The following is a 26,726-nucleotide window of genomic DNA, read 5'->3' on the forward strand; positions in this document are numbered from 1 at the left end:
AAGTCGAGTAATGCTGCCAAAACAATAGAGATAAGGTATTATGTTGTGAAAGATAAAATCCAGGATCAAACTATAAGTCTCGAGCATATAAGGACAAAGCATATGCTTGCGGATCCGCTAACGAAAGTCTTACCACCCAATGTGTTCAAGGAACACTTAGCCGGCATGGGTTTAAGGGAAAGCCTTATAATTCCTGGATAGGCCCAAAAGGAACAGAATTTATTTCTGAACAAAACGTATGTTGTAGTTGTATGATTCTATCGGCAATTAAGTTGTGACGATGAAACATGCTCTATGTACCAATATGTGATGAAACAGATAAATTAGAAAGTATAAGGTTAAAAGTAAAGCTGAGATCAAGGGGGAGAATGTTAGGTTGATCTCCACCGCATGGGCCCAACGGCCCACCGGGCCCTTAGATCCGCGCCCTGATCGGGGGCGCTCAACCCACTATGGTTGATGGGCCCCTGTGACCCACGCTATATTAATAGAGGTGGGGGCCGGGGCACGCGATACGAGGTTCACCGCTGTCACAAAACCCACCGATATTCCCTACCGATCTAGGGTTAGCGCGGTGCTCACGGGAAGTTCCACCACTGCCGCCATCCACTCTCTGCCATCACCGGCCACCGTCACCATGGCCGGCACCGGGAGTTCCTCGTCTGGACAAGCAGAAGGTAGGTTTACCGGATGATCTAGCCTACCCTGATCCAAAGAATCTATCACTCAAATCTTACCTCCAAGTACCTTTTTTTCTTGGAGATTTTCGCTCTAGTTCTATGGGCTGTTTGGAACACCAGTAATGACGTCATGCAGGCGAAAGTATAAGGAGGAGCTTCACTGGCTTACTTTCATTTCAAGGCAAAAAAAGAAGAGATATGCACAGTTTGACTTGAGGCCCTTTCTAGGCACTCCTGGTGCCTTCTCTGTTTTAGATGTATAGCATGTTCTTTTTTTGTTCTGTTTAGTTTCTTCTGTACATTACTTATTTGAAAATTTATAAAAAATCACTGGTGGAAGAAGTTACTAATTCCCTCGTAAATCGTAATAAAATCGAGCCAATACCCTTGCAAATATTTCGTTGCATGCATCAACCTGATTTGCAGATCCCCGGAACATATACTCTGCATTGTAAATTATGAATATCCAACCTTTTGAAAACAAAACAAAAATTTTGAATATTTCATTCCATGAATCAACTCATGATTCTCGAATTAAGACACATCTGTACACATCTTCTAAGTTGTAACTTGTAAGGTTCTATGGAGAGGACTCCGCTGCAATTTGTGGGCGATGAGAAGGGCCTCATTAGTTCGACTCTATCATGTGTCCTGACTCCTGAGTCGTGGCACACACATGCAATTGTTTTTGAAAAACATAACCGTATCCCAGTGTCCCTCTTGCTCTCCTCATCTTTTAGTGTTTTTTTATTTGATGTTCTGATCTGAGGAAACTGATAGGTTCCTATTTCCAGAACTTTGCTTGCTTTCAATTTTCCAAACAGAAGAGAACTATTCAGATCAATTAAGATTTAAAGAGTGCAGCGTGACTGTGTGAGCTGCTGCTACCCAACCCAAGTGATCACTCGTCCCAAGCCACTCACTCACTCACTATGGGCGTTTCCAGCTTTGGCAACAAGATAGGATAGCTCACAGGAGCATGAACCACGGGGCCATGGGAGGGCGCTGCTTCCTGAACCTCCTCCCCTACTCCACGACCCCCTGCAAAGACGGCGTCGGCATCGGCACGCCTGGTTCGTCGTCATGGCGCCACTCCGTCCACCACCACCACCGCACCAGTAAGGTCGTCGCCGGGAGGAGAAGCGCCGCGGCGAGTGTCTCCTGCTCCGCCGCATCCGCGCAGGCGCCGCCGTCGCAGAGCACAATCAAGGTACTGCTACCACATGTCATGGAATTGATTAAGGGGGTCATTAAGCTGCTTGGAATGTCATGTCTGACGCCCTGCTGTTCCCCTGGCGACGTACGTTGGGAATTGATTCAGGTGGTCATCGTCGGCGCCACTAAGGAGATGGGGAGGGCGGCGATCGCGGCGGTGAGCAGGGCGAGGGGGATGGAGCTCGCGGGCGCCATTGACACCCAGTGCATCGGGATGGATGCAGGAGAGGTGCGTGCTTGCTTGCTCACCACTCGTTCCCGTGTGCTCTGCCTCTGTTTTTTGCTCTGTTTCAGTTTGTGAGTGCTTCGTGTTGTTTCTTCAGTTAAGTGGCATGGACGAAGCCCTGGAGATCCCGGTGCTCAATGATCTCACCATGGTTCTCGGCTCCATAGCACAGGTATCGATTAGCATCTTCACCTGTGGAATGTTGACTCATCATGTGCTTCCTTTTCGGGTGCGCGTTTCGCTGACCGCAGGCAGATTCTGCTCTTTTCAGACAAGAGCAACTGGTGTGGTTGTTGACTTCAGTGAACCTTCATCCGTCTATGACAATGTCAAGCAGGTACATTATCCAATGTCAAGAATATACGAGCTGCATCCGCATTCATCCAGAATTGCAAATGCAGATTCAGGGAGTAGCAAACCGAAACTAATAATATCATCTCAAGAACGCATTTCAGAAACCGGGACGATGATCGCACTTCAGAACTAGTAAATTCATACGTTGTTCAGTTACTTTGTAGTACTGTAAGGAAGATACACAATAAGATCTATATTTATCGAATTTAAATTAGATTGCAGAACATAGTGGATGCTTAGATTGTTCAGGTTAATGAATCTTAGATGGATGCCTCAGACTATGTAACATCTCCATCAGCACTTGAGATGTGAAACCTAATACACTACTGACCACCCAAAAATGGTTTACACGCAGGCAGCAGCATTTGGCTTAAGCAGTGTCGTATACGTTCCGAAAATCGAGATGGATACAGTAACTGAGCTGTCAGCATTCTGCGACAAGGCAAGCATGGTAAGGCTACTACTGCTCGATCGTTTCTAAAATCCATCATGATCAGAATATTCAAACATGCAACCTTATGTTGAGTCCATGATCAGGGTTGCTTGGTCGCACCAACGCTGTCGATTGGCTCGGTACTCCTTCAACAAGCTGCAATCCAGGCCTCATTCCACTACAACAACGTCGAGATAGTGGAATCAAGACCTAACCCATCGGTATGAAGCACTCCCAACAAGTTAACCCTCTGCATTCAGTATGATATATGGATGTCTTCCAATCATTTGCATCACAGAACATTAGGTGCAGCTAATATTTTACCGCCTTGCAATCACAAGCAAGAGGGGAAAAGCCCAAGGAAAACGTTTACAGTACCCATCGGGAAAATAAATAATTTTGTGTAGATGTGCTATTAGCAATGTGCAGATTGCTAGACTGATGTTTGGCACTGACAGGACTTGCCATCGCCAGATGCAATACAGATTGCGAACAACATATCTGATCTTGGTCAGATATACAACAGACAAGATATGGATTCCGATAATCCAGTAAGTGCTACACAAACATTCGAAAATTTTCCTTTCGGCGTAAATTTTTAGAAGTAACATTGGCAGGAGCACTGATATGTCACTTTATTCCAAATTATAAACTTGAAAACTGCAAATGATATGTTCCACAAACTAACTGGCTAGTGTTGAAAAGGCGAGAGGTCAGGTACTTGGAGAAGATGGGGTGCGTGTGCACAGCATGGTTCTTCCAGGGCTTGCTTCGAGCACGTCGGTCGTTTTGTCTGGCCCCGGAGAGGTACATAAGCCCAAATAATACTTTTGACTGAACTTTGGATGAACTGACTACAGTACCATTATTTTCAGGTTTACACCTTGAAGCATGATGTTACAGACGTCCAGAGCCTAATGCCAGGACTAATTCTGGCAATACGGAAGGTGATACGCCTGAAGGTAACTGGCACTGCACTTTTCATGTGGTGTACTTGAGACAATGTCTTATTCACTGAAAAGATCACATCTTATTGCAGAACTTGATTTATGGTCTGGAGAAGTTCTTGTAGGAAATGATCAACTCACATTCACATATCATGAGGACTAGGGGTCATTTTTTCGAGGAAGAGAACTACAGTTTTTGATCTTCCAGCTGTTCACCATAAGAGATAAATAGGATTAAATCAATTCCTTGGCTCATAATCAGATAAGTGCCAACGACAAGGCGGATCCGAGACCTAAGAACACGATGCAGAGTTTCGAAAAGAATGGCTCCATGCATAAGATGACACTTCTGATAAGAGCTCTAGACAATAAGCAAGCTGATGACAAGCCCTCATGTGTATATCTGGTGGCTTACTATACTGTTAGAGGCTTTTTCAGAAGCATACTCATAGAGATAAATGATACCAGTCACGCTATGATGCGGGTCCTTTCCAGTGTACCAACTTTTTTTTGGAACTCTAGTGCACCCTTTTAACTTGGTTTCGTCTACAACTCTGAAAGCACTACAGGATTGCTAGACAGAAATCACTGCCGACAGGGCATGAAGAAATCACACAGGAGCCTTGTAACTACAAACATCAGTCCAAATATTCATAGCAGCATCAACAGTGCAGGATATATCCTCAGCGCAGATGAGAATCCCAGGACAATCCATGCACAAATTCGACATATTTACCGCCGATGCCAAAGAAAAGCCATACAACCTCTCAGCATTGTATATTCAGCAATACACAGGCCAAAAAAAAAGCTAATGGAAAATTATCACAAAAGAATGTCACGGCAGCATAACATGGTTCATCTTGAACCATCTAGTTTTCAAGGTACACGCCAATCATAGCAAGGTAGATTTTTTTAACTAAAAAACCCAACATTGCAGATTAAAGTGTCAAACTGACAGGATTAAATGTCTTGAAAGACACTAATATAACTTTTAAAAGATGAAACCATAGCCAACAGATAAACTATCATGTGGGTACTAGTGTTCAAGCCATGATCTTCGCAGACCTCATGTAAAGACTGTCCACAACCTTCCCAACGTTTGAAATAGTTTCGAGTGTGGCAGGGAAGATGGCCTCTGTTTTCATCTCCTCAAAGATAATGAGGCAACCAGCACCTTGATCTAGAGTACCAGCAAATTTCTTGTCAAGGATCATTTGTGACAGCTTCTTCTCCACATGGTCAACTGGCAATTCAATCATCTGAGCAACATGCTCAATCTCTACCCTCGAGTAGGGCTCAATCAACCTGCAGAGGTTCTGCTCCAGAAGGGTATCATACAGAGATGAAAGATGCCTGTGGACAATAGGGTCCTCCTCAAGCTGGGCTTTGTAATCACGAAGGGCAGTTTCAAAGTACTTGAGAGATCTCTTAGAGTAGGCATCCGCTACGGCTTTCATAGCATCAACATCAGGACCCACATACTTCAGGCTGGCCTTAGATGAGATTATTCCAGCAACATCGTCAGCATGGTTGACCATTATCTTGCACAAGAGCATGTACTTCAAGCTGAAGATAGCTCTTGGGTCGTCCAGTGCGTTGAAAGCCTCGAATGCTTCAAAGAAGTAGCTGTAAGCAGTTTTGTAGTCCTTCTCTTCCGCATGAAGGATTCCACTCTGCAGATCAATAGTGCCCTGCTGAGCTGGTGGAACATAAATGGCATTCGCCGCTGTTCTTGCAGCGGTCAGTGAAGCTTTGGCCTTAGGCAGGTTTCTCAGAGAGAAGTGGAGTTTGCTTTCCAAAAGGTCAATGTCCACAAGAAGCAACTTGTCATCAAGTCTCCTGACTTCCTTGATAAGTCCAGTAAGGAGGGTCAGGGCTTCAGTGTACTCTTGATTCTCCAAAAGAAGGGCCGCTAACCTTGCCTCCACACGCTGCCTGAGGAACGTACGTTTCTCTGCACGCGTCCATTCCACCATCTCCTTGCAGAGCGAGATCTGAAGATCAGATGTTCCAGGAATCTTGGCGACGGCATCAATGATTCCACGGACAATTTTTGCAGTCTTGGCCTTGGGAATCAGTGAGAAAAATGGCCTCAGCTGGGTCAAGAGATTACGCAGATCCTCAGCACGGTTCTCTTTAGTGAGGTAGTTTGTAAGGTTGGTAATCGCAAGCTCTTTTATTCTCAGTGCATCTGCAGATGAAGACGGGTCTTGGATCACACGGTAAAGGATTGAAATTGACTCTGAAGCATCCTTAGCCTCCTGAGCTTTTTCAATTGACTCAGTAGTAGCAGGAAGGTACGATGACTCCATTGCAGAAGACATGATCCCACCCTAAACTGCGAACAAAAAACAAATGCCAAGTTACGAAGCGTTACAGAATATCAAAGTAACACACGCCAATACATGGTGCTAAGTGAACTCATGAATTTTCTCCACGGCGCCTCCAATTAACAGATGAAGAACACAAGGGTGTGCATGAAACCACAACCACTAGAGATGCCGTTTACTTTAGCAACACTAACCAAGTTAGTTCTAACTTCCAATTACACTATCTGGAGTAGCTGACCACGACAAATGAACCCAACATATACCATGACATGCCAGGAAACACACACGTCGTACAAAAATCTTCAGTACAAAGTGGCTACTAGTGTCCTGAGTCATCGTTGATGATATAAGCATTATTATTCAGATTTACAGGACAACACCTAGAGTGCTATAAGTGCGTCTCAACAGCGTCCCAGCACCATACTGTACAAGGAATCATCCGGGGTGCTAAGTTGGCATAAATCAAAACAGATATGGTGTTCAATTCAGCTAGACGTATCAGTTTCTCTGAACATGAACTAAATCGGTGAAACGCTGTGCTACACCGGTGTCCAACAAATCGGCAGTAGAATCGACAATTGCCCTTCGCCAGGCTAGGCCGCAACAAGAGCTCCTGAAGCCTAATTGCCATGACCAGAAGAACCCTAGCCCCGGGATAAACTGCCAGAAGGGCATGGGGGAAACCGCGCTGCCCTCAGCAAGATCCAGTTCTCTCTACGCTGACAAACTCGACAGGCTTCCAGAACGCGCTAGCTCGACCCAGCAGCGGGTTTTCGCGGAGCACCAACGTCGGCAGATCGGTTGCCGTCGGGACCGCCCCATCGGCGGATCTAGATGGCCGCGCGCATCCTAAAATCGGGGAGGCACCAGCGGGGCTTAGCTAATCGGCGGACGGCAGGGGGGCCGTACCTGAAAGGCCGGCGGAGGCGCGACGAGAGGGAGGACGGGGACGGCGACGGCGGCGGCGCGAGAGGGTTTCAGACCTGAGGGGTGGGGGTGACCGGTGAGGAACCGAAGGAGTCGGGAAGAGTCGGGAGAGGAAGAAGAGAAGGAAAGGTTCGGCGGCGCCGCGGCGGCCGAGAGAACGTTCTGTTAGATGGATTTATTTTTATTTTTTGAACTTTGTATAAATGAATTTTGAATATGAATCTAGGGCACATATAAATTGCAAGGTTTAAAATTAACAGTTTTGCTCTGGTATACACACTAAAAATTTACATGAGTCTTAAAGTTTGGTTACTTAAAAAGGCTATCGCCATATCAGCCTGCAAATCGGAGGACACGCGGGCGTGAAGCGAAGCGGAGGGTTCAGACTTGAGAAGTTGAGAGCAGGGGTGGGGGTGACCAGTGAGGAACCGAAGGAGTCGGAGGAAAAGCCGGGAGAGGAAGAAGAGAAGGAAAGGTTTGGCGGCAGCGGAGAGAACGTCCTGTATAGGTGAATTTTTTTTTTGAACTTTGTATACATGGATTTTGAATATGAATCTAGGGCACATATAAATTGCAATGTTTTAAATTGACAGTTTTGCTCTGATACACCCACTAAAAATTTACATGAATCTTAAAGTTCGGTTTTTTAAAAGTCTCATCATCATATTAACCTGCAGATCAAACATATTGAATAGATTGATTTTGGATATAAAAGACTATATTAAATTAAACCAAACTAGAGCCTTCAGACTCTGTGTTTAGCTTATGTAGGCGTGAAGAGGAACTTGGGTCATCTTTCTTAAAAAAAATCTATGTGAAAGCACTGAGAAGTTCTTAAGAAAAGATTTTCTATTCATGCTAGATGAGAATTAGCAAAGTCTCATATACATTCAGTTAATCAAATAAAAAAATACACACGAATCTTCACTTGAAATCAAGTAGTGCACGAGTCAGATGATACTTTTTTTTGCAAGGGTAAAAGAGATTTATTCTAAGACCACAAGGTTACAATCAAGAGGCAAAAGTTCCTTCACACAAGGTGGACCTCTACCTAGCCATACGGCAGTAGTGTTCTCCGTACGACTATACAAAGTCAATCGATCTGCTACCCTATTTTGTTCATGTTTAACTTTCAAAGGAATAAACTCTCGTTCACCCATAAGATGCTGAATCTCAGCTACCAAGTGTCCATAAGCGGAATACAGAAGGCTATCCCCCTTCATTCCCATCAGTGCTTCCGATGAGTCGGATTGGACAATGACAGGCTCCTCACTATGTTGAATAGACAGGGTCATTCCTTGCATTAGAGCATGTAGTTCGGCTTCCAGGGCGTCATTGCAGTTAAATATGCATCGATAACCTGCAAAAATAACATTGCGATCAGATGATACTTAGTTATGTGTATAGTGATGTCAGCTCTTCTAGATAAGAGTTGGCCACGCCCATAAAAGAATTGACGTGTGGATTTAGCACTTACAATGTAAGAGTGTATAGTGATGTTACGCCTTTACATGTGGCACCATCACACTATCGGATTTAATAAAAAAAATGAAAACACGTTTTTCTTTTGTTACAACGGCGATACAATGTGTACAAATCTAAACACAAGAAATCAAACTCAAACTCGATCTATAGTTGTAAGGAACAAAAATGAATCATCTTGTGAATAGTAGCTGAGTTCCCTATTAACAAAAGATCTTTTCATGAGGTATCGTTCACAATAGAATTCATCTTTTTTGTTTGTTCATGTGAAAGTTGAGCATATATTTGAAATGTTATGGTACGATATAATCATCATATCGATGTTGCCAAATTTTAGTGTTAGTTTTTAGCTGTCACAAATTCAACTAGTTTGGGAAGCGTCATGGTTGCGAGAGAAAAAACCAAAGGATATCACTCCCCTCATCTTCGCGGCCTCCAAGCGCAAGAGGTGGACGTTGCGGGATGCCATGCGTGACAACGCTTGGGTGCACCTTCCATGGCACTCTATGTGGACCATATAGCTAAGTTCATGGACTTTTGGGTTTTCCTTGAGCAACTTCAACTCCACACATATATACAAGGTGCCATCTCTTAGAAGTTTGAGGTGAATAGAGAGCACACAACAACTTTTAGCTTACAAGATCCAATTCTCGGGTTCCACGTCGACCACCATGAGCGAAACCGTTTGGAAGGTCTGGGGCTTCCCAAGGTCAAATTCTTCTTGTGGTTGGCATTCAAAACAAGATTTGGACGACATATAGATTAGAAAAGAGGGGATGGACAAATTATGGCTTTTGTGCCCTTTACAAGATGGCCAACAAGACCACCCCCCCCCCCCCCCATCTGTTCTAAAATGTCGGTTCACTTTCGGCATTTGGAGAATGGTCAAGGATTGGCTCGGATTAGGGGCTCTAGAAATGAATCGATGAGTGGTCGGTTGCATTGCCAAGAGTTGGTGGACCATCGTGTCTGAGACCCAATACCGCAAACCGGATGGCCATGGCTTCTCTCACTATGATTGTCTATTGAGTCATTTGCAACGAGAGACGGGCTGGAGTTTTCACGAAGAAAGGGACAGAACCTTTCTACGTTCTTATGCATATTCAGGATGAGGCCAAGCTTTGGGCACCACAGGGGCTAGATACTTGAGCACCATCATGCCGCGAGAGTAATCCCTATAAGTATGTAATCTTTTTCTGGTTAATGAATGAGGCAGGCCTTTTGTCTCTGTTAAGAAACAACAATTTCAATTAGTGCTAGCACTAGATATTTCCTTCGTCATGAGAGGTTGGTCAAGGAGGATTAAGTATAAGCGTGCAATTATACCATGTTAACTTGGTCGACGACTGCCACCGGCAACCACCCAGCTAGTTCGCCGGAGTAACAGGTTCCATCGCCCTTGCCTTGTCCATCACACGGATGCAGCATCATGGACGAAACAACAAACCAAGAACACAGAACGGACCACAGCATATCAGCACTCCCAAGATTAACCAAAGTCGCAAACCATGACTTCAAACTCTTTAAACCCTGTCTGTACCCACTCACGACCACAACAAGTTCACAACAGCTGTCTGTATACTCTCAACTATACACCCCAGGCTAGTTCATACAAGGGTTCACAGGTCCACTAGTTCACAACAACAAACGAACGGTCTCTCTCACTCTCTTTGCATCAGCCGCGGCAACCCCAGCCAGCAATGGAGTGCCTAGGCGAAGGGGTCGTTGTCCGACACGCCGCCGCCGTCCGCATCATCATCTTCGTCCATGGCCTGTAGACCATCTTCATCTTGCAGCACATCGTCCTGCAGTTGCAGCACACCGTCCTGCAGTAAATACAGGAGCTGTGCATCCACCTGCAGCTGCTGCATGAGGTTCGCATCTCCCTGCATTGCTTGGATTTCTTGCAGCAGCGCCGCTCCATGCGGGAAGTGCGGCGCATCTCCTTGCGCGTCTTGCGCGGGGTGCGCGGCCCCCTCGTGGAGCACGTTCATGAGGGCGGTGGCCAGATGCCCCGTCTCCCTGTAGCTGGCCAGAGCGTCCTTCCACTCCTGCGAGTCACTAGCGCTGTCCTGCATCACTTCCTCCACGCTGAGGTTCTTGGCCTCTGGCAGGTGCTTGAGGATGGAGTAGCCAGCCGAGTCGTTGATGTCGACCATGAACACTGGTGAGAGCGAACGCCCGACCACTTGAGCATGGCAGACGCTGTGAACAGGTAAAATGGAGATAGGTCAGTAAGCAGTTGTGGATGTACATACTACATACCGAAGAAAATGTTACAAGAACATACATATATATTTAGAGCAAACTCTACTTCAGGGTGTCAGGATAGCATGTCATAAGATATACACCATTGGGAATTTGCATGTGTTTATGTTCAGGCAACAAATGCTGCACAAGCTCCACAAAAAGTTTATATGCGGAAAAGAACCAAGTGCAAGGACAAACTGCATGGTAATCATCATTTAGCAAAAATAAGGCTGCGAGGTGCACAATTTCATTGTTTAAGGTGGCACTGAACAACAATAAGTCTGACATTCTTGGTTGGCAGCCAAAATTTGGCTGGCCAATGTTTGGACAAGCCAAAACTTGCCTTGACCCAGCCTGACAGTACTGGAATTACATCTAATCTCCAAATTTGAATAACCATGCCATATTCTTTGCATAATATCATTTTCAACTTACCATATGTAATACCTATCATCTGTTGCTTGTTTCTGCACTCTTCCCAGCAGCTCAATCTTTACTACACCACCAATGCACAGGGCTGGGTGCGGGAGTTTAAACGTCTGCAGTTTATTTTCCTGTAAAACCAAATTAGATGGCATCAGTAAGTTCATTGCAACATCAATACAGCATGTTGATTTACTTTTTCAATACAATATCCCTGATAGCATAACGCAAAAAATGCATCCAGCTGGGGAAAAAAAACCATGCTTGATATTGGGTACCAGGCCGGTCCTTAACTGGTTTTACATTAGGGATTAAAATGTGTCTAGATACATACGAATCAAGAAAAAGCTAAAAGGTCTTATATTAGGGAACAGAGGGAGTACATATTTTTCGATAAAGGACACTTTTATTATCTCAAATGTAGCATCCAAAGCACTATGAGTTAGCTTGGATTCTACATATAATTGACCCTTCCTAATTCTGCCAATTCCTATTATGGTCTGGAAGGTGCAACTGCTGCGCTCTGCAGTTACCATGTCTGAACTGAACTAATCAGCAGATCCTTTGCTTTAGTACAGTAATCTCTCCTCCTTGCCTTCTTCCTCAATCTGCTTGCCCCAATATAGCTTGCAAGACGGTTACATGAATGATCTCTCAAGCAATAATAAATTCAATTGAAATTGTGAAACAAAACCATTTTCAAAATTGGGCTCTGAGACCATACACATTTTGCTATTTACACCAGGATGCAGGTTGTAGCTTTCTCGGTTTCACAGTACTTGGCATTTTTAACAATGTGTGTCTATTTAGCCATTTAGGCAATCTTTTTTGAGAGCTTCATGCCCCTCATGATTGTGTGGTTGGTGTAGGTTAAAAAATGTTAATGTGATTGGGTTGATGTGAAGCTACAGAAATATTGAGGGAAAGTGTGCAGGCGCAAAATGCGAAAGTAGTTCATCATTTGTTTTTGGTAAGATATGACCAGTATTTATGAAATGAAGTCAATAATATCTTCCACTTAAAGAAATTGATCGTGGCCGCGGAATGGCTATAAATAGTTTAATAATAGAATTCGTCAATTTGCTAATCTGTAGATAGGTCAACAAGAGAGAAGGTACAAAATCACCTGTAACATAAGGAACTCAGGCGAGGTGTAAGTCCAGATGTAGTTTTCATCAGCAATTACTGCTTGGTTATCATCATCATCTGTGATAAATGACTCTGATGGACGAGGAAGTTTGCAATGGCCCATCCGGAACCGCACCATCTTTGAAGAGTATATAGGATGCCCAATCTGAAAGAAAGCTGGCAATTTGAAACAAAAAGCAATGTAATCAATCATCCGACAAGATAAATATAACCAAGGGAGAAAATTTACAATATCATATGTTTAACAAAATACATTACTTTGCAAATTGCTCAACCACCTGGGAGTATTAACCAAATATAGCCTTCAATTTACGTGGCGTTATGGACCTCCTTCTTTTAACCTAATTTAGCTCTACCTAAGACTATAATAGGTAAACCACTTAGTCACCGATCCACGTAATGTCATTGGGTAGATTGGTCTGGCTAGCTAAGAAGTTTTCTACACTTAAATATACTGTTCCATTTATAGGCAGATCTGAAAACTGTATATCCCTGGTTTGGCCACCCCATAATTTCCATGAAACTAGATCCGTCGACTTTCAGAATCCTATTGACATCAATGCCTATATTCCTTATCATTCTCTGCCAATTGCCTAATTATCCTCACCAGATCCTGTAGCTGCGCCAACTTGCGGAACAAGATTGCTAGTCTTTTCTAAAATCCCCTTTACACGTGTCGTTTTGGATGTAGAGTTATGCAAAGTTTCAAACCTAAAATTTCACGCCTTCGATAACGGCACGGACTCATTTGTCGGCAAGTGTCGACCTAGATGACCCGTTGGATCGATTTGTTCTTTACGAAACAACCATCAACGGGTTATTTATTGCCAACGACAAATCGTTCAGATTCGCGGTCGGAAAGAATCCGACACAACGAAACAGTCCGATTCAGTGTCGGAAAGAACCCGACACAACGAAATGGTCGGATTCAAGGTCCGAAAGAATCCAACACAACGAAACGGTCCGATTCACTGTCGGAAAGAACCCGTCACAACGAAATGGTCGGATCCACGGTCCGAAAGAATCCGACACAACAAACAGTCTGATTCACTGTCGGAAAGAACCCGGCACGACGAAATGGTCCGATTCACTGCCGGAAAGCATCCGACAGCATAAGCACACACAGAAATGAAATGACTGATGCCGCAATATTAACCTGACGGCGAATTTCAGATGTCAGTCACCTTATGTAGTACTCCCTCTGTAAACTAATATAAGAGCGTTTAGATTACTAAAGTAGTGATCTAAATGCTCTTATATTAGTTTACGGAGGGAGTAGTTGTTTATATATAAGAAGAGAAGAGACTACCTTTGAAGGGCTGTATCCTGATCTCATCGACGACGCAGATGTCGGAGACGAGCCTGTAGGTGAGCGTCTCGGGGACGTCGGGGTCGTCCTGTCCGGCGCTGGACCAGTAGGAGAAGCGGTTGTTGACGCGGTCCTGCGGCTCGAGGGTGTTGTCGATGGTCTCGTCGGGGAAGTTGTCGGTGCTGGAGGCGCCGACGCAGTGCAGGATGCAGACGACGGGGGGGCTGGCGGCGACGAGCGCGCCGTAGAGGTGGGAGTAGATCCTGTGCTCGTTGGCCTCGGCGCCGCCGCCGCCGCCGATGGGCCCGGGGGCGGGGGCGGGGTCGGGCGATCTGCGCACCTCCACCGCGGCCGTGAGGACGGCCAGCTCCGGGAACTTGCGGACGCACACCTTCTTGAGGAAGCCGTTCCCCTCGACTGCGCGCAGGAGGAAGAAGAAAGGGCGAGGTTTTCATCTATCCATCCATCCATTTCTAGCAAGGGAAGTATGTATGTACGGCGAGAGTGCGGGGAGGGGCGGGGAGGGAAAGGAAACGAACCGAATCTGCGCCAGGGGCGGGAGACGGTGGCGGCGCGGGCGAGGTCGGCGGGGTCTTGGAGGCGGGCGAAGACGCAGGCGGAGAGGTCCGGGCCGACGAGGTCGAGGAAGCCGGCGGGGTCGCCCTGCTGCGGCTTGGACATGGCCATGGTGGTGGTGGTGCCGCCGCCCGACGACGGCGAGCGGGATGAACGGAGAGACGGAAACCGGCGGGGCGCGTCCGACCTCCCTCCCTCCCCCTTTGCGTTTGCTTCCGTCCGTTGCTCGCTCGCCTCGCCTGTGTGTCTGCGGAGGGGGAGGGGCAGGCGGCCGCTGGTTTTTTTTGGTGGTTTTGCGGGGGAGGGAGGGCGAGGGCCCCGCGCCTTTTGCTGCGGCGCGTCGCGTGTGCGTGTGTGTCGTGTCCGGCTGCGCCCGCCGGTCCGCACGCCACGTGTACGCCGAATTGGCGGGCGGTCCCGGGCACGGCGCCGCGCCCGCGATGTGCTCGTGCCTGTCCGTCCGCCGGGTCCGCGCCCCGTCTCCGCCTCCTTTGCCGTTTCCGTTCGGCCCGGGCAGCCCGCGCCGCGCCCTTGGCGTGCGTGTATCTATCCGTCTCTCCGCGCGCTCGGTGGGGGAAAGATGCCGCCGCTCGCGCATTTTCGCCACGGCCCAGTTCCGTTCCACACTCGTATTTTTCTAAATTTATTTCAGGATTTTCGATGATGCGTGTATAAATCTTAAAGATGATATGTTGACTCAGTTTTTCGCAAGTGCTTATACTAATAAGGTGTATGTGCGTTTGCATTCATAGGGATGAGCGTACGCACGTATATATATGAGCGTTTGTGTATGTACTGTGTTAAAAAAAGGCAAAGAGTTTAAAGGGGGGGTTATCGGGAAACTCCCTCCAATACTGTGACATACCCAATGGGCCGTCACTGCCAGAGCTCTCCCTCACGCCAACGCATTGAATCCCCACGTCTTCATTGTCTGACGGTCTCGTCCCGGTAAGAGAAGTGGGGACCCGTCCCTCTGTTTTGGTTGTTCTTATATTTTTGTTTCTCCGGCGTGACGGGCTGGAATATCATTTTTCTGGTCTCTCTCTGTTTCATGACGTCTGGTCCGGCGCCACCGAAGGGCATTCTCATTGTGCCCCCGGATCCATATTGGCCAAGTTTAGTTCATCAGTACAATATTTTGAACAACTCGAGTGCCTCGAGCCGCTTAAAAACCAAGGAGGATTTCCTTGATGGAGTCCACTTGGTAGTGCAGGTGATTTCTTGCTGCAACGATGTTCTTCCCGGTGTGGGTGATTCCCGCCAATGACAATTTGTTGGTGTCAGGGTATCTCCGACGTCGACCCTCAAACCTCCGCCATCCATCTAGACCATGTTTTTCGGATCGCAACGCGGTCCTGTATCGGTCTGCGGCGCGGTCAAGACGTACTTTCTCCCGCAAATCAAAGACAAACGTGTGTGTGTGTGTTGGGGGGGGGGGGATTTGCGGGAGTCCGGACCGCTCCCGGGGCCGCTTTTGACCACCCTGGCCCACCCAAATCCCTCATCCCTTGCTCGCGCGCGTTCCCGTCCAGTGCCAGTTCCCCGCATTCATGCAGCTGCAAGCAGCGAAGCTATGTGGGAGAGCCTTTCCATAAAGATGAAGCATGTCGTGGCCGCCTGGCAGAGTCGCCATGCCAGGCGGATCGAGGCCGGCTTGCCGGTCAGCTCGCCCGAGGTCTTCGACGACGAGGACAACACCATGAGGCTCCTACAACATCGCCCCGGCTCCCGCGCCTCATGTGCACGCTGACTTCACCATAGAGCAGGTGCAAACGCACTACAACGCCGCCTGCACCTCCGCCGACGCCTTTATCGGTGTTCCAGCAGGCGTAGGAGGAACAACGATACATGTATTCTACACTACTAATTCGTTTACACAAAGCAATTCCTAGATTCTACACTACTAAGCAATCCATGATTCTACATTACCAAATTTCTACTAAGTGTGGATTCTACACTATTAAAATTTCTACACAAAGCAATCCATGAATTCTACGCTACTACACAAAGCAATCCATGGGCGAAACCCTACTAAAATTCAACAAAAAAACCTAATCCATGGATTACATGGTGTTCGCGGATGAAGGAGGCGCGAGGGGAGGGACCGAACCTGTTGTCACCAGTGGTGTGCGCGATGAGCGTCTAGGTCCTCGGCGGCGAGGGGCGGCGAGGTCGGAAGGCGGCGAGGTCGGAAGGCGGCGACGGCGGCGGCTGCTCTCGAGAGAGGGGTGAAAAGGATAGAAGAAGGTGAGATGGCTAGGTTTTTTACTGAGTGTGAGAGGTAAAGGAGATGGACCAGCGCTGGCATACCCAATGGGTCGTCGCTGCCAGCGCATCGAATTCCCATGTCTTCACCGTCTGACGGCCTCGCCCCAGTAAGAGAAGTGGGGACCCGTCTCTCTGTTTTGGGTTTTATTATATTTTTGTTTCTCCGGCGTGACGGGCTGGAATAACATTTCTTTGGTCTCTCTCTGTTTCATGACGTCTGGTCCGGCGCCACCGAAGGGCATTCTCATTGTGCCCCGGGATCCATGATATCTCTTCAAATCTTGGGAAATGGTGTGTGGTTCTTTCTGCAAAATGGTTAATGCTCTTCTTTCCTTCACGGTGGTTTGTGGGCGACGCTATCTTTTTTCGCCGGTGAAGATCTTGTTGGACCAAGAACTTTGCCATATTGGCCAAGTTTAGTTCATCAGTACAATATTTCGAACAACCCGAGTGCCTCGAGCCGCTTAAAAACCAAGGAGGATTTCCTTGATGGAGTCCACTTGGTAGTGCGGGTGATTTCTTGCTGCAATGATGCTCTTCCCGGTGTGGGTGATTCCGGCCAATGACAATTTGTTGGTGTTAGGGTATCTCCGACGTCGACCCTCAAACCTCCGGCATCCATCTAGACCGTGTTTTCCGGATCGCAACACGATCCTGTATCGGTCTGCGGCGCGGTTAGGACGTACTTTCTCCCGCAAACCAAAGACAAACGTGTGTGTGTGTTGGGGGGGCGGGGATTTGCGGGAGTCCGGACCGCTCCCGGGGCCTCTTTTGACCACCCTGGCCCACCCAAATCCCTTATCCATTGCTCGCGCGCGTTCCCGTCCAGTGCCAGTTCCCCGCATTCATGCAGCTGCAGGCAGCGAAGCTCTGTGGGAGAGCCTTTCCACAAAGATGAAGCATGTCGTGGCCGCCTGGCAGAGTCGCCATGCCAGGCGGATCGAGGCCGGCTTGCCGGTCAGCTCGCCCGAGGTCTTCGATGACGAGGACAACACCATGAGGCTCCTACAACATCGCCCCGGCTCCCGCGCCTCATGTGCACGCTGGCTTCACCATAGAGCAGGTGCAAACGCACTACAACGCCGCCTGCACCTCCACCGACGCCTTTATCGGTGTTCCAGCAGGCGTAGGAGGAACAACGATACATGGATTCTACACTACTAATTCGTTTACACAAAGCAATTCCTAGATTCTACACTACTAAGCAATCCATGATTCTACAGTACCAAATTTCTACTAAGTGTGGATTCTACACTATTAAAATTTCTACACAAAGCAATCCATGAATTCTACGTTACTACACAAAGCAATCCATGGGCGAAACCCTACTAAAATTCAACAACAAAAAAAACCTAATCCATGGATTACATGGTGTTCACGGATGAAGGAGGCGCGAGGGGAGGGATCGAACCTGTTGTCACCAGTGGTGTGCACGATGAGCGTCTAGGTCCTCGGCGGCGAGGGGCGGCGAGGTCGGAAGGCGGCTGCTCTCGAGAGAGGGGTGAAAAGGATAGAAGAAGGTGAGATGGCTAGGTTTTTTACTGAGTGTGAGAGGTAAAGGAGATGGACCAGCGCTGGCATGGGTCTAACAGGCCACGCCATAACTAAGTACATCTCAAAACAAATAACACAGATAACACAAATGGCGTACCAATAATTTTCAACGCCACCATTAAAGAAATAAAGCCGACGTACCAAATATACTAACACCACCACTATTTGATTTATTAAAAATGCCGTGCCACCGACTAAGTTGCGGCTAGCTATTTTTCCACTAGTGGGAGGTACAAAAACGTGTCCTCTACTGATCAAGGGGAGGTCACCAGGCATGTGGTTCTTTGCACGATCGTGCACATGTATAATGATATAGTATCGGGATGAGAGGACGTTGCTTGTCTTTCACGTGTTTTCTACTGATCGTACACATTGGTTTTGGCTGCCATGTATTCGAGAAGAAGGTTGTTGCTGTGTATGGGAAGGAGGCTTCGCCATGGACTTGTGTTTGTAACCTTGGTGATTATTTGCTGCTATCTACTACCTTGGCCCACTGGTTAGAACATGTAAACTCGGCCATCCTTAGAGCATCTACCGCCGGACGCTCTATTTTCTTCTCAACATTCGCTCAATTAGTCTCCGGTTTTAAAAAAAACGATCCAACGGAACCCCCACAGTATTGGGGTGATGCCACCGTGGCCCGTGGATGCCGTTGCACGCGCATTTCCGCAGCGGCCCAGTTTGGTTCGAGGCTCGCATTTTTTTAAATTTATTTTAGGATTTTCGACAACGCGCATGAATCTCGAGATGATATGTCGAGCTCAGACTCTCGGAGATACTCATGGAATAGGATGTACGTTTGTGCATTCGTGTATATATATATATAGGTAAATTATGTGGGGCACCTAGGTGCCTGGGCACCTAGGTCCCAGTATAGCAAGTCATATTTGACATAGTGACCTTTCAAATTTTGTTTGCATGCACTACAACCATCAATGGTTGATAATTGCTTTCAAAAAATTAATATACTACTGGTTTCCTTATATGATTTCTTTCCAAACAAAAAGGATACGTATATACACTGTCATTTTTTAAGGTATTGGATATGAAAAAATATGTAATGTCATCCCAAAGGTTTGTACGTATATTAAGGATATTCTTATTCATTTTTCTAATATTTAGCTTTTCAAGTTATCTAGTATTTTTTTAACTTAAGGCCAGGTCACACTTTTAACTGCTAATATTTTTATACAAATTAAGGTGACCAAATAATATAAACTATAATCCTAATTATTATTTTACTTGTGGGAATATATGATACCCACGCATGATTTTTTCCTACGTACATATACCCACGCAAGAAAATATATTGCTTACTCTGGGTATATACATACACAAAAATCTAATGGATACGTACTAAATATTCTGGGTATATATATACAAAAAAATATAATGCTTTACATACTAAATATTCTAGGTATATATCTACTAAAAAAATCTAATGAGTGTGTACGAAGTAAACGAATCCGTACATATCTAATCTAATGTGTACGTATTAAATATTCTGAGTATGTTTACATACTAAATATTCTAGATATATACCTACTAAAAAAATATAATGAGTGTGTACCAAATAAACGAATCTGTACATACCTAATCTAGTTGGTATGTACTATATAACCTGGGTATATACATAGAAAAACAATCTAATGCATGCGTACTAAATATTCTGGTCATGAACACACACATGATTTTCCCTACGTACATATAACCATGCAAGAAAATATATTGCGTAATTTGGATATATACATACATAAAAATCTAATTGAAAGGTTCTAAACATTCTAGGTGTATTCATACAAAAAAATATAATGTGTTACATACTAAATATTCTAAGTGCATACATACACAAAAAATATAATGTGTTACATACTAAATATTCTAGGTATATAGATACTAAAAAAAATCTAACGACTGTGTACCAAATAAACGAATTCGTACACACCTAATCTAATTGGTACGTAATAAATATTCTGGATATATACATAGATAAAAATCTAATATGTACGTACCAAATATTCTGGGTATATATGAATAAAAATCTATCAGGTACGTACTAAATAAATGAATTCATACATGTATGAAATAAATATCCGTATACCTAATGTTTAGTATTTTTTCCTTCTAAAGATATGTTACCATGCATGGCGTGCTTAATGACATCCATTAAATGATAAACGTCATAATTATTTCTAAATCTATTTACTTTAGAATTGACAGTTACTAATGGATTGACCGATTACCTTATATACCTATCACAATAGCACGCATCTAAATACAATCAAATGGTGGAAAGGCAAGGAGCCTGGGCACCTAGGTGTCCCAAACTGCCATCCTATATAGGTAAATTATGTGGGACGCCCATATATAGGTGCCCCAAACATTTTACCTATATAGGACGCCCATATGGGACACCTAGGTGCCCGGGCACCTTGCCTAGAAACCGTTGGATTACATTGAGATGTGTGCATGTGTGACTAGTATTAACAATAATTGAAAATTGTTACCTCTTTTATTTGAAAAGAATTATTGCTAATTATTGCTTTATATGGACACTTAATGCCCAGACTAGGAAAGATAGAGAAATCATCAATTAATGGTCCATTAAGGCCATGACGTGCCCTTCTTTCTCTCTTATTCATGCATTACTTTCTTTTTTAATAATAACATATGAAGTCATATATACAGTGATATACTCAGGTATATCATCGTGTTGGGTATATAAGGTATAGTTATTTTTTGTCTCCATGGAAAAATACCCATGTATGTACGGGTATAAAACGTACGTGTCCTTAAGCACGTCTCCTTTCAAAGTATATCATTTTGGGGTATGTGTCCAATACTATTAATGGGTATGTCTTCAAGCATATACTTTATATTCAAAAAAGAGTATATTATTATTTTTGAGTATGTCATCACTAAAACTACAAAATTTTCGGGGTATGTATTGAAGGCAATAAATGTATTAAAAACCCAGATGTTGGTACATTATATTAGGTATATGTACGTAAACATATCGGGTCTGGATGTCTACATGGTATGTATATGTCCAAAAAAGTAAAAAATAATTAGGATATCGTTTTAGATTATCTTGTCACCTTACATACAATAGGAAAACTAGTCTTCAAAAAGTGCGTCCCATCAATAAAATAAATAAGTGACGAATACCTTGAAAGTACATCATTAGAAAATACAAGTGTTAATTCAAAAAAATATGAGTGTTGGACACATGAATTACGTTAGTAGGTATATACATCAATAGGTATATGTCAGTAGGTATATACATAACCCAAAATATCTTAGGTATATACATCAGTAGGTATATACATAACCCAAAATATTTGAGGTATATACGTCAGTAGGTCTATATCACTAGGTATATACACAATCGGAAATAAATGTCTAATACCTTAAATAAATTAGTAGGTATATACATACATAACCTAAAATATCTTAGGTGTGTATACATACTCGAGGTATTTTGGAACAGAATGTTGCTTAGGAAAAAAAATATAATATTACTTTTTTGGAAACCAATCAGAGTACATGCAAACAAAAATTGGAAACATCTATTTTAAGGAAGGAACATCATGCACGGATAGGTATGTCATGCACCATGGGCCTAGGTGCCCGGGCACCGCCCCAAACATTTTACCTATATATATATATATATATATATATATATATATATATATATATATATATATATATATATATTCTGATCACAACCTGAATTGCCTGAGTAATGGGCCTGAACTTTCCTCTGTACGAACCTGACCTTCGTGCTATCTTCGCAACCGTGGCTTCCCCCGCGATTTATTCAGGTTAGTCGTGTTCTATATGATGTTAGTGTAATCTAGAAACAATTTTTAGCAACCAAATACCGGTTTTAAATAGAAATCTCGCTCGTTGGCGGATTTTGCACTTGATTCGTGATGAAATTGTGTTTTTTTTTATAATTTTACTGCCTGAGTTGTTCGACCTGAACTTCTCCTTGTGTTAGGTTAAACTTTCGCCAACATTGCCCAAATGAGGCTTGCTATATACCGTTGAAAAGATATGGACACCAGTATCACGACCCAAGTTGATTTTTTAACAAAACTAGTAAGATGCCCGTGCGTTGCACGGAACAACATGATACATGTTTTTCGGGAATAACATGATGCATGTTAGATTGACCTGTACGGGAGTAGGTCTCATGTCTAACAATACTGATATCTTTATCTTCCGTCGGATGTGCAATCCTACTCCCCAACAAAATTACATTTTTTTTGTTTGTGTGCAAAATTTCATGAAGATCTTTTTTGTGAAGCTTTGCACAAAACTAAACAAAATCGATGCTCCAAGAAGCTTTAAAAAATGGTCAATTTTTGTTTGTCCAGAACACCACCTATGCTATTCCTTCACGAAATGCTACGCACAGCTATGACACTCCAGCAAATTTGTCGCCAAAAGAAATAAGTTTTTTGAATTTTATTACTATTTTTCGAAGTATACTATTCAACTATGTGTATGTGATCTTAGGAAGTCCATGTCACATCTTTCTTCTTCTATTTCTAATTAGAAATGCACACTCCGACTCAAAAATAAATAAATAAGAAATGCACACCAAAATTGATTGTACAGCTAACATACTTTTCTTGGCACACATGACACTTTCATGTATCAATACAAATTCAGACTCAAGCTGTAGTATGAATATAATCTGTATCCTGAACATAATCTTTGTTTGGCTCCATGGGTCTCCTGACTATTCACCTCTTCACAGACTAATTCATAAGGTGGAAGGAACACCACAACTACTTCTGCACATATAGTTACAAGATTATAAGGCGTATATTATCTCTCTGCTGTTATCGATGTCGAGATCGTGTTAGCAAAAAACATCCCTGAGATAAGGTCTCGGCACTCTAGAGATATGAACATAGCTTGAAATCCAGTACTGAACACCCAATACTTTCTGCAATTTGAGTTCAGCATTTAGTTTTTTGGCTAGAACTTACAACTTCTGAATTGATAAGCTTAGCAACTGGCAACATACCTGAATTTTCTTTTCAATTTTTTTTGGATCTTCTGGATCCTTGAGAGGGTAAGCACCAACCAACACACGGAAAGGGTTATCCCACATCCACGCATAGGCCGTTCAAAGACATAATATTAGTGCTTGAGCAAAAAACATACAGTACTCAAAGCTATGTATGCAAGGATTGCTTAAAAGCTTGACCACTCTGTTGTGAAAATGACAATGCAAGAGTTAACTTCAGCAAGGAGAGTCAAAGCAAGAAACGCTAGCTGTTTGGTTCGCGCCAGCTCCCAATCAAATCAATAACTGAGCGGATTAGCTATCAAGCGATTCTCTGTTTCCTGTCAAGCAAACCACAGATGGCATGTTTATCATACAACATGTAAGCATCACATCACTGACATAGACCCTACAATTCAAAATTGTTACTTCTAAAATACATCACATATTATAAGTTTGCTTTCAAAAAAATCTTAATGCAAAATATATCGTGCAAAGTTATCGATTGCCTGTGCGGTGCAATGGGGGCAATCATATTCTAGTGGTTCAAGACCATTCGTGTCCAATACATAACTAGTAGAACGCCCGTGCGTTGCTACGGGCTATAGTGCATATAAATGAATCAAACAAATGATTAACGTCATCTCCATAGTCGAAACTCATTTCTCCCTCACATGCAAGGAGGAATCCCCGCCAACCGCCCCGCTCTCTACCCTGATCCCCCCATGCCCCATGTTCATGCCAATCCACCACCATCATCAAGAGGGACCATGTTCATGCCAATCCACTACGGGATATAATTCCTCACCCATGAGGTTTGACATGGTCAAACATACAAGCCTCCCCTGAAGGTACTGTCCAATTTGCAGTTCTATTATCCAGAATTTTATCTACACGCTACTTATCGTTTTTCCCTGATTCTAGACCATAGCAATGAGCTGTACTTATGTATTGGAGCACAGAACAACAGTAACCAACAATTGCTGTTGAGAACCTAATGATCTATTTTAATCCAAATTGTGATCATAGAAAAGAAAAAGTATACTACTATATGTACTAAATGTGTAGAGATTCATGTTGTCGTTCAACATGTAGCCATAGTCGAGTATCTGCTCGCCGCCTTCCTCACAGTAAACAACTCCTTAAGCTCTCTTCGATTAATCGTTCTCCCATCAGTTAATTGTCACAACTGATTATAAAATTATTAAGACTAGCACATATGCCCGTGCGTTGCAACGGGAGAGATATTTTTTGCGAGAAGTGTCGGGAGAAATAATTGATGTGTCCATCAAAACGTTCTCCACAACAGTGGCGCGACAGAGCGGAGAGTTGTGGTGTTCTCGTGGGTCATGTTTGGTCCGCGAGATGTTTATAGTAGTGGGGTTGGTCCGAGTGACGACCACTACCCAACTCGTGCCTTTTTTTCCCTTCAAGTCCACCTCCTTGTCGAGGTTGTGGTGACCTCCTGTTTTTTTAAAAACATATGAGTTTTTTTTGAAAAAAACATTAATTTCTGGAAAAGGCAAAAATAACTTGAAATAAGAAGATTTTTTTAAATTCACAAACATTTTTTGAAAACATGACCATTTTAAGGCGGAGAAACGGACATTTTTCGAATTTGTGAAACACTTTTTTTAAAATGGAAGCTTGTTTTGAACTTTCAAAACCATTTTGAAAAATGTGTTTTTATCGCGAACATTATTTTGAATTTGTGAACATTTCAAGGAAATAATATTTTTCGAATTACTATTATTTTTAAAATGAAATTTATTTTGTAAGTCTCCAAAAAATTTGGATTTTCTTTTAAAATGCGAACATTTTTTGAATTTCGAGAAAAAAGTGAACGAAAATATAAAGTTAAAGTTCCAAATAATTTTGAAAATGGGAACAAAATTTGAAATTCTAAGATTTAACGAAAATTATTACCAGAAACGAAATTTGGGAAAATTTAAAAAAATTACGAGAAAGGAAAATATATCTTGGAAGGGAAAATTGAAAAATAGAAAAAAAATACAGAAAAAACGGAAATGGGCCGGCCCAACATTGGGCGACAGATGGGAAGCTCGGACTATATGTGACTCTGTGCGATAAATAAGGTTCTCCAGCAGCGTGCGCAGGATATAAATGTAGGGCTTTTCTGGGCCTTAGCGCGTGCGGCCCATGTACGAAATTCTAGACAATTTCTTTTCTTTTCTAGCAGCTGGACCATAAAAGTTTAGTACTACCTTGGATATAAAAAAATATTTTCGATGGTGAACGGATATTGATTAGCATGTATCTAAAAAAAGATACTTGAACTACTGTACACCTGAAGTTGATCAAACAATCAAATCACATACACAATAGTGGGAATGAAATATATGTGCGCCAGTATGCGCACCTCTTGGCGGACGGAGTTGCACCGGTGAAGCGTGGAGGCAGAAGTAGAACACGGCGACATTGGTGTGGCAATTATCTCTACTCTTATAAAAAACTGAGTTGGTGATGATGGTGTGCCTGCCATCCTGCAATATGGACCGTCCGATCTATATCTGACGGATAGGAAGCAAACTATGACAATTTTGCAAAAAGATATCCTCACCCCTCTCCACATTTGCAGATAAGGACTTCCCTCGTTCATCTTTGTCTCCCACGAGATAAACAACTCGTATAAATGCATCTTGATGTTCCATGCAACGCATGGGCCTCTTGCTAGTCATTGATGAAGACTCAGCTGCACCGGAGGATGTTGTGCCTGAAGGAAATATGCCCTAGAGGCAATAATAAAGTTATTATTTATTTCCTTATATCATGATAAATGTTTATTATTCATGCTAGAATTGTATTAACCGGAAACATAATATATGTGTGAATACATAGACAAACAGAGTGTCACTAGTATGCCTCTACTAGACTAGCTCGTTAATCAAAGATGGTTATGTTTCCTAACCATGGACAAAGAGTTGTTATTTGATTAACGGGATCACATCATTAGGTGAATGATCTGATTGACATGATCCATTCCATTAGCTTAGCACCCGATCGTTTAGTATGTTGCTATTGCTTTCTTCATGACTTATACATGTTCCTATGACTATGAGATTATGCAACTCCCGTTTACCGGAGGAACACTTTGTGTGCTACCAAACGTCACAACGTAACTGGGTGATTATAAAGGTGCTCTACAGGTGTCTCCAAAGGTACATGTTGGGTTGGCGTATTTCGAGATTAGGATTTGTCACTCCGATTGTCGGAGAGGTATCTTTGGGCCCTCTCGGTAATGCACATCACATAAGCCTTGCAAGCATTGCAACTAATGAGTTAGTTGCGAGATGATGTATTACGGAACGAGCAAAGAGACTTGCCGGTAACGAGATTGAACTAGGTATTGAGATACCGACGATCAAATCTCGGGCAAGTAACATACCGATGACAAAGGGAACAACGTATGTTGTTATGCGGTCTGACCGATAAAGATCTTCATAGAATATGTAGGAGCCAATATGAGCATCCAGGTTCCGCTATTGGTTATTGACCGGAGACGTGTCTCGGTCATATCTACATTGTTCTCGAACCCGTAGGGTCCGCACGCTTAAGGTTT

General features: G+C 43.8%; 3 protein-coding genes across 4 annotated transcripts; 1 reads left to right on the forward strand and 2 right to left on the reverse strand.

The window, feature by feature from the left end:
* The first annotated feature begins 1,557 nt into the window (after positions 1 to 1,557).
* CRR1 (Dihydrodipicolinate reductase, bacterial/plant) lies at positions 1,558 to 4,407 on the forward strand. Of its 2 annotated transcripts, XM_048676951.1 has the most exons (10): positions 1,561 to 1,890; positions 2,002 to 2,124; positions 2,219 to 2,293; positions 2,393 to 2,458; positions 2,831 to 2,926; positions 3,013 to 3,129; positions 3,367 to 3,459; positions 3,614 to 3,715; positions 3,784 to 3,870; positions 3,948 to 4,407. In XM_048676951.1, exons 1-10 carry the CDS (start codon positions 1,660 to 1,662, stop codon positions 3,978 to 3,980), a joined length of 1,023 nt encoding a protein of 340 aa, XP_048532908.1. In that variant the 5' UTR covers positions 1,561 to 1,659; the 3' UTR covers positions 3,981 to 4,407. The 2 variants fall into 2 exon arrangements, with proteins under 2 accessions (XP_048532907.1, XP_048532908.1); XM_048676950.2 differs by having other exon boundaries at positions 1,558 to 1,890; positions 2,219 to 2,458.
* A 251-nt stretch (positions 4,408 to 4,658) lies between these two features.
* LOC125511548 (26S proteasome non-ATPase regulatory subunit 11 homolog) lies at positions 4,659 to 7,266 on the reverse strand. The gene is made up of 2 exons (XM_048676949.2): positions 7,095 to 7,266; positions 4,659 to 6,193 (listed from the first exon to the last, which is right to left on the reverse strand). The coding sequence occupies exon 2, from the start codon at positions 6,177 to 6,179 to the stop codon at positions 4,899 to 4,901; it is 1,281 nt and encodes a 426-aa protein (XP_048532906.1). The 5' UTR covers positions 6,180 to 6,193; positions 7,095 to 7,266; the 3' UTR covers positions 4,659 to 4,898.
* Positions 7,267 to 10,083: 2,817 nt separating this feature from the next.
* LOC125511550 (F-box protein At4g00755) lies at positions 10,084 to 14,609 on the reverse strand. Its single transcript, XM_048676952.2, has 5 exons — positions 14,265 to 14,609; positions 13,726 to 14,142; positions 12,394 to 12,572; positions 11,280 to 11,398; positions 10,084 to 10,799 (listed from the first exon to the last, which is right to left on the reverse strand). The coding sequence occupies exons 1-5, from the start codon at positions 14,410 to 14,412 to the stop codon at positions 10,304 to 10,306; spliced, it is 1,359 nt and encodes a 452-aa protein (XP_048532909.1). The 5' UTR covers positions 14,413 to 14,609; the 3' UTR covers positions 10,084 to 10,303.
* Between the last annotated feature and the right edge of the window lie 12,117 nt (positions 14,610 to 26,726).

This window comes from Triticum urartu, chromosome 5A (genome assembly GCF_056163025.1).
Source record: "Triticum urartu cultivar PI428250 chromosome 5A, HENAU_Tu73, whole genome shotgun sequence".
Taxonomy (NCBI): domain Eukaryota; kingdom Viridiplantae; phylum Streptophyta; class Magnoliopsida; order Poales; family Poaceae; genus Triticum; species Triticum urartu.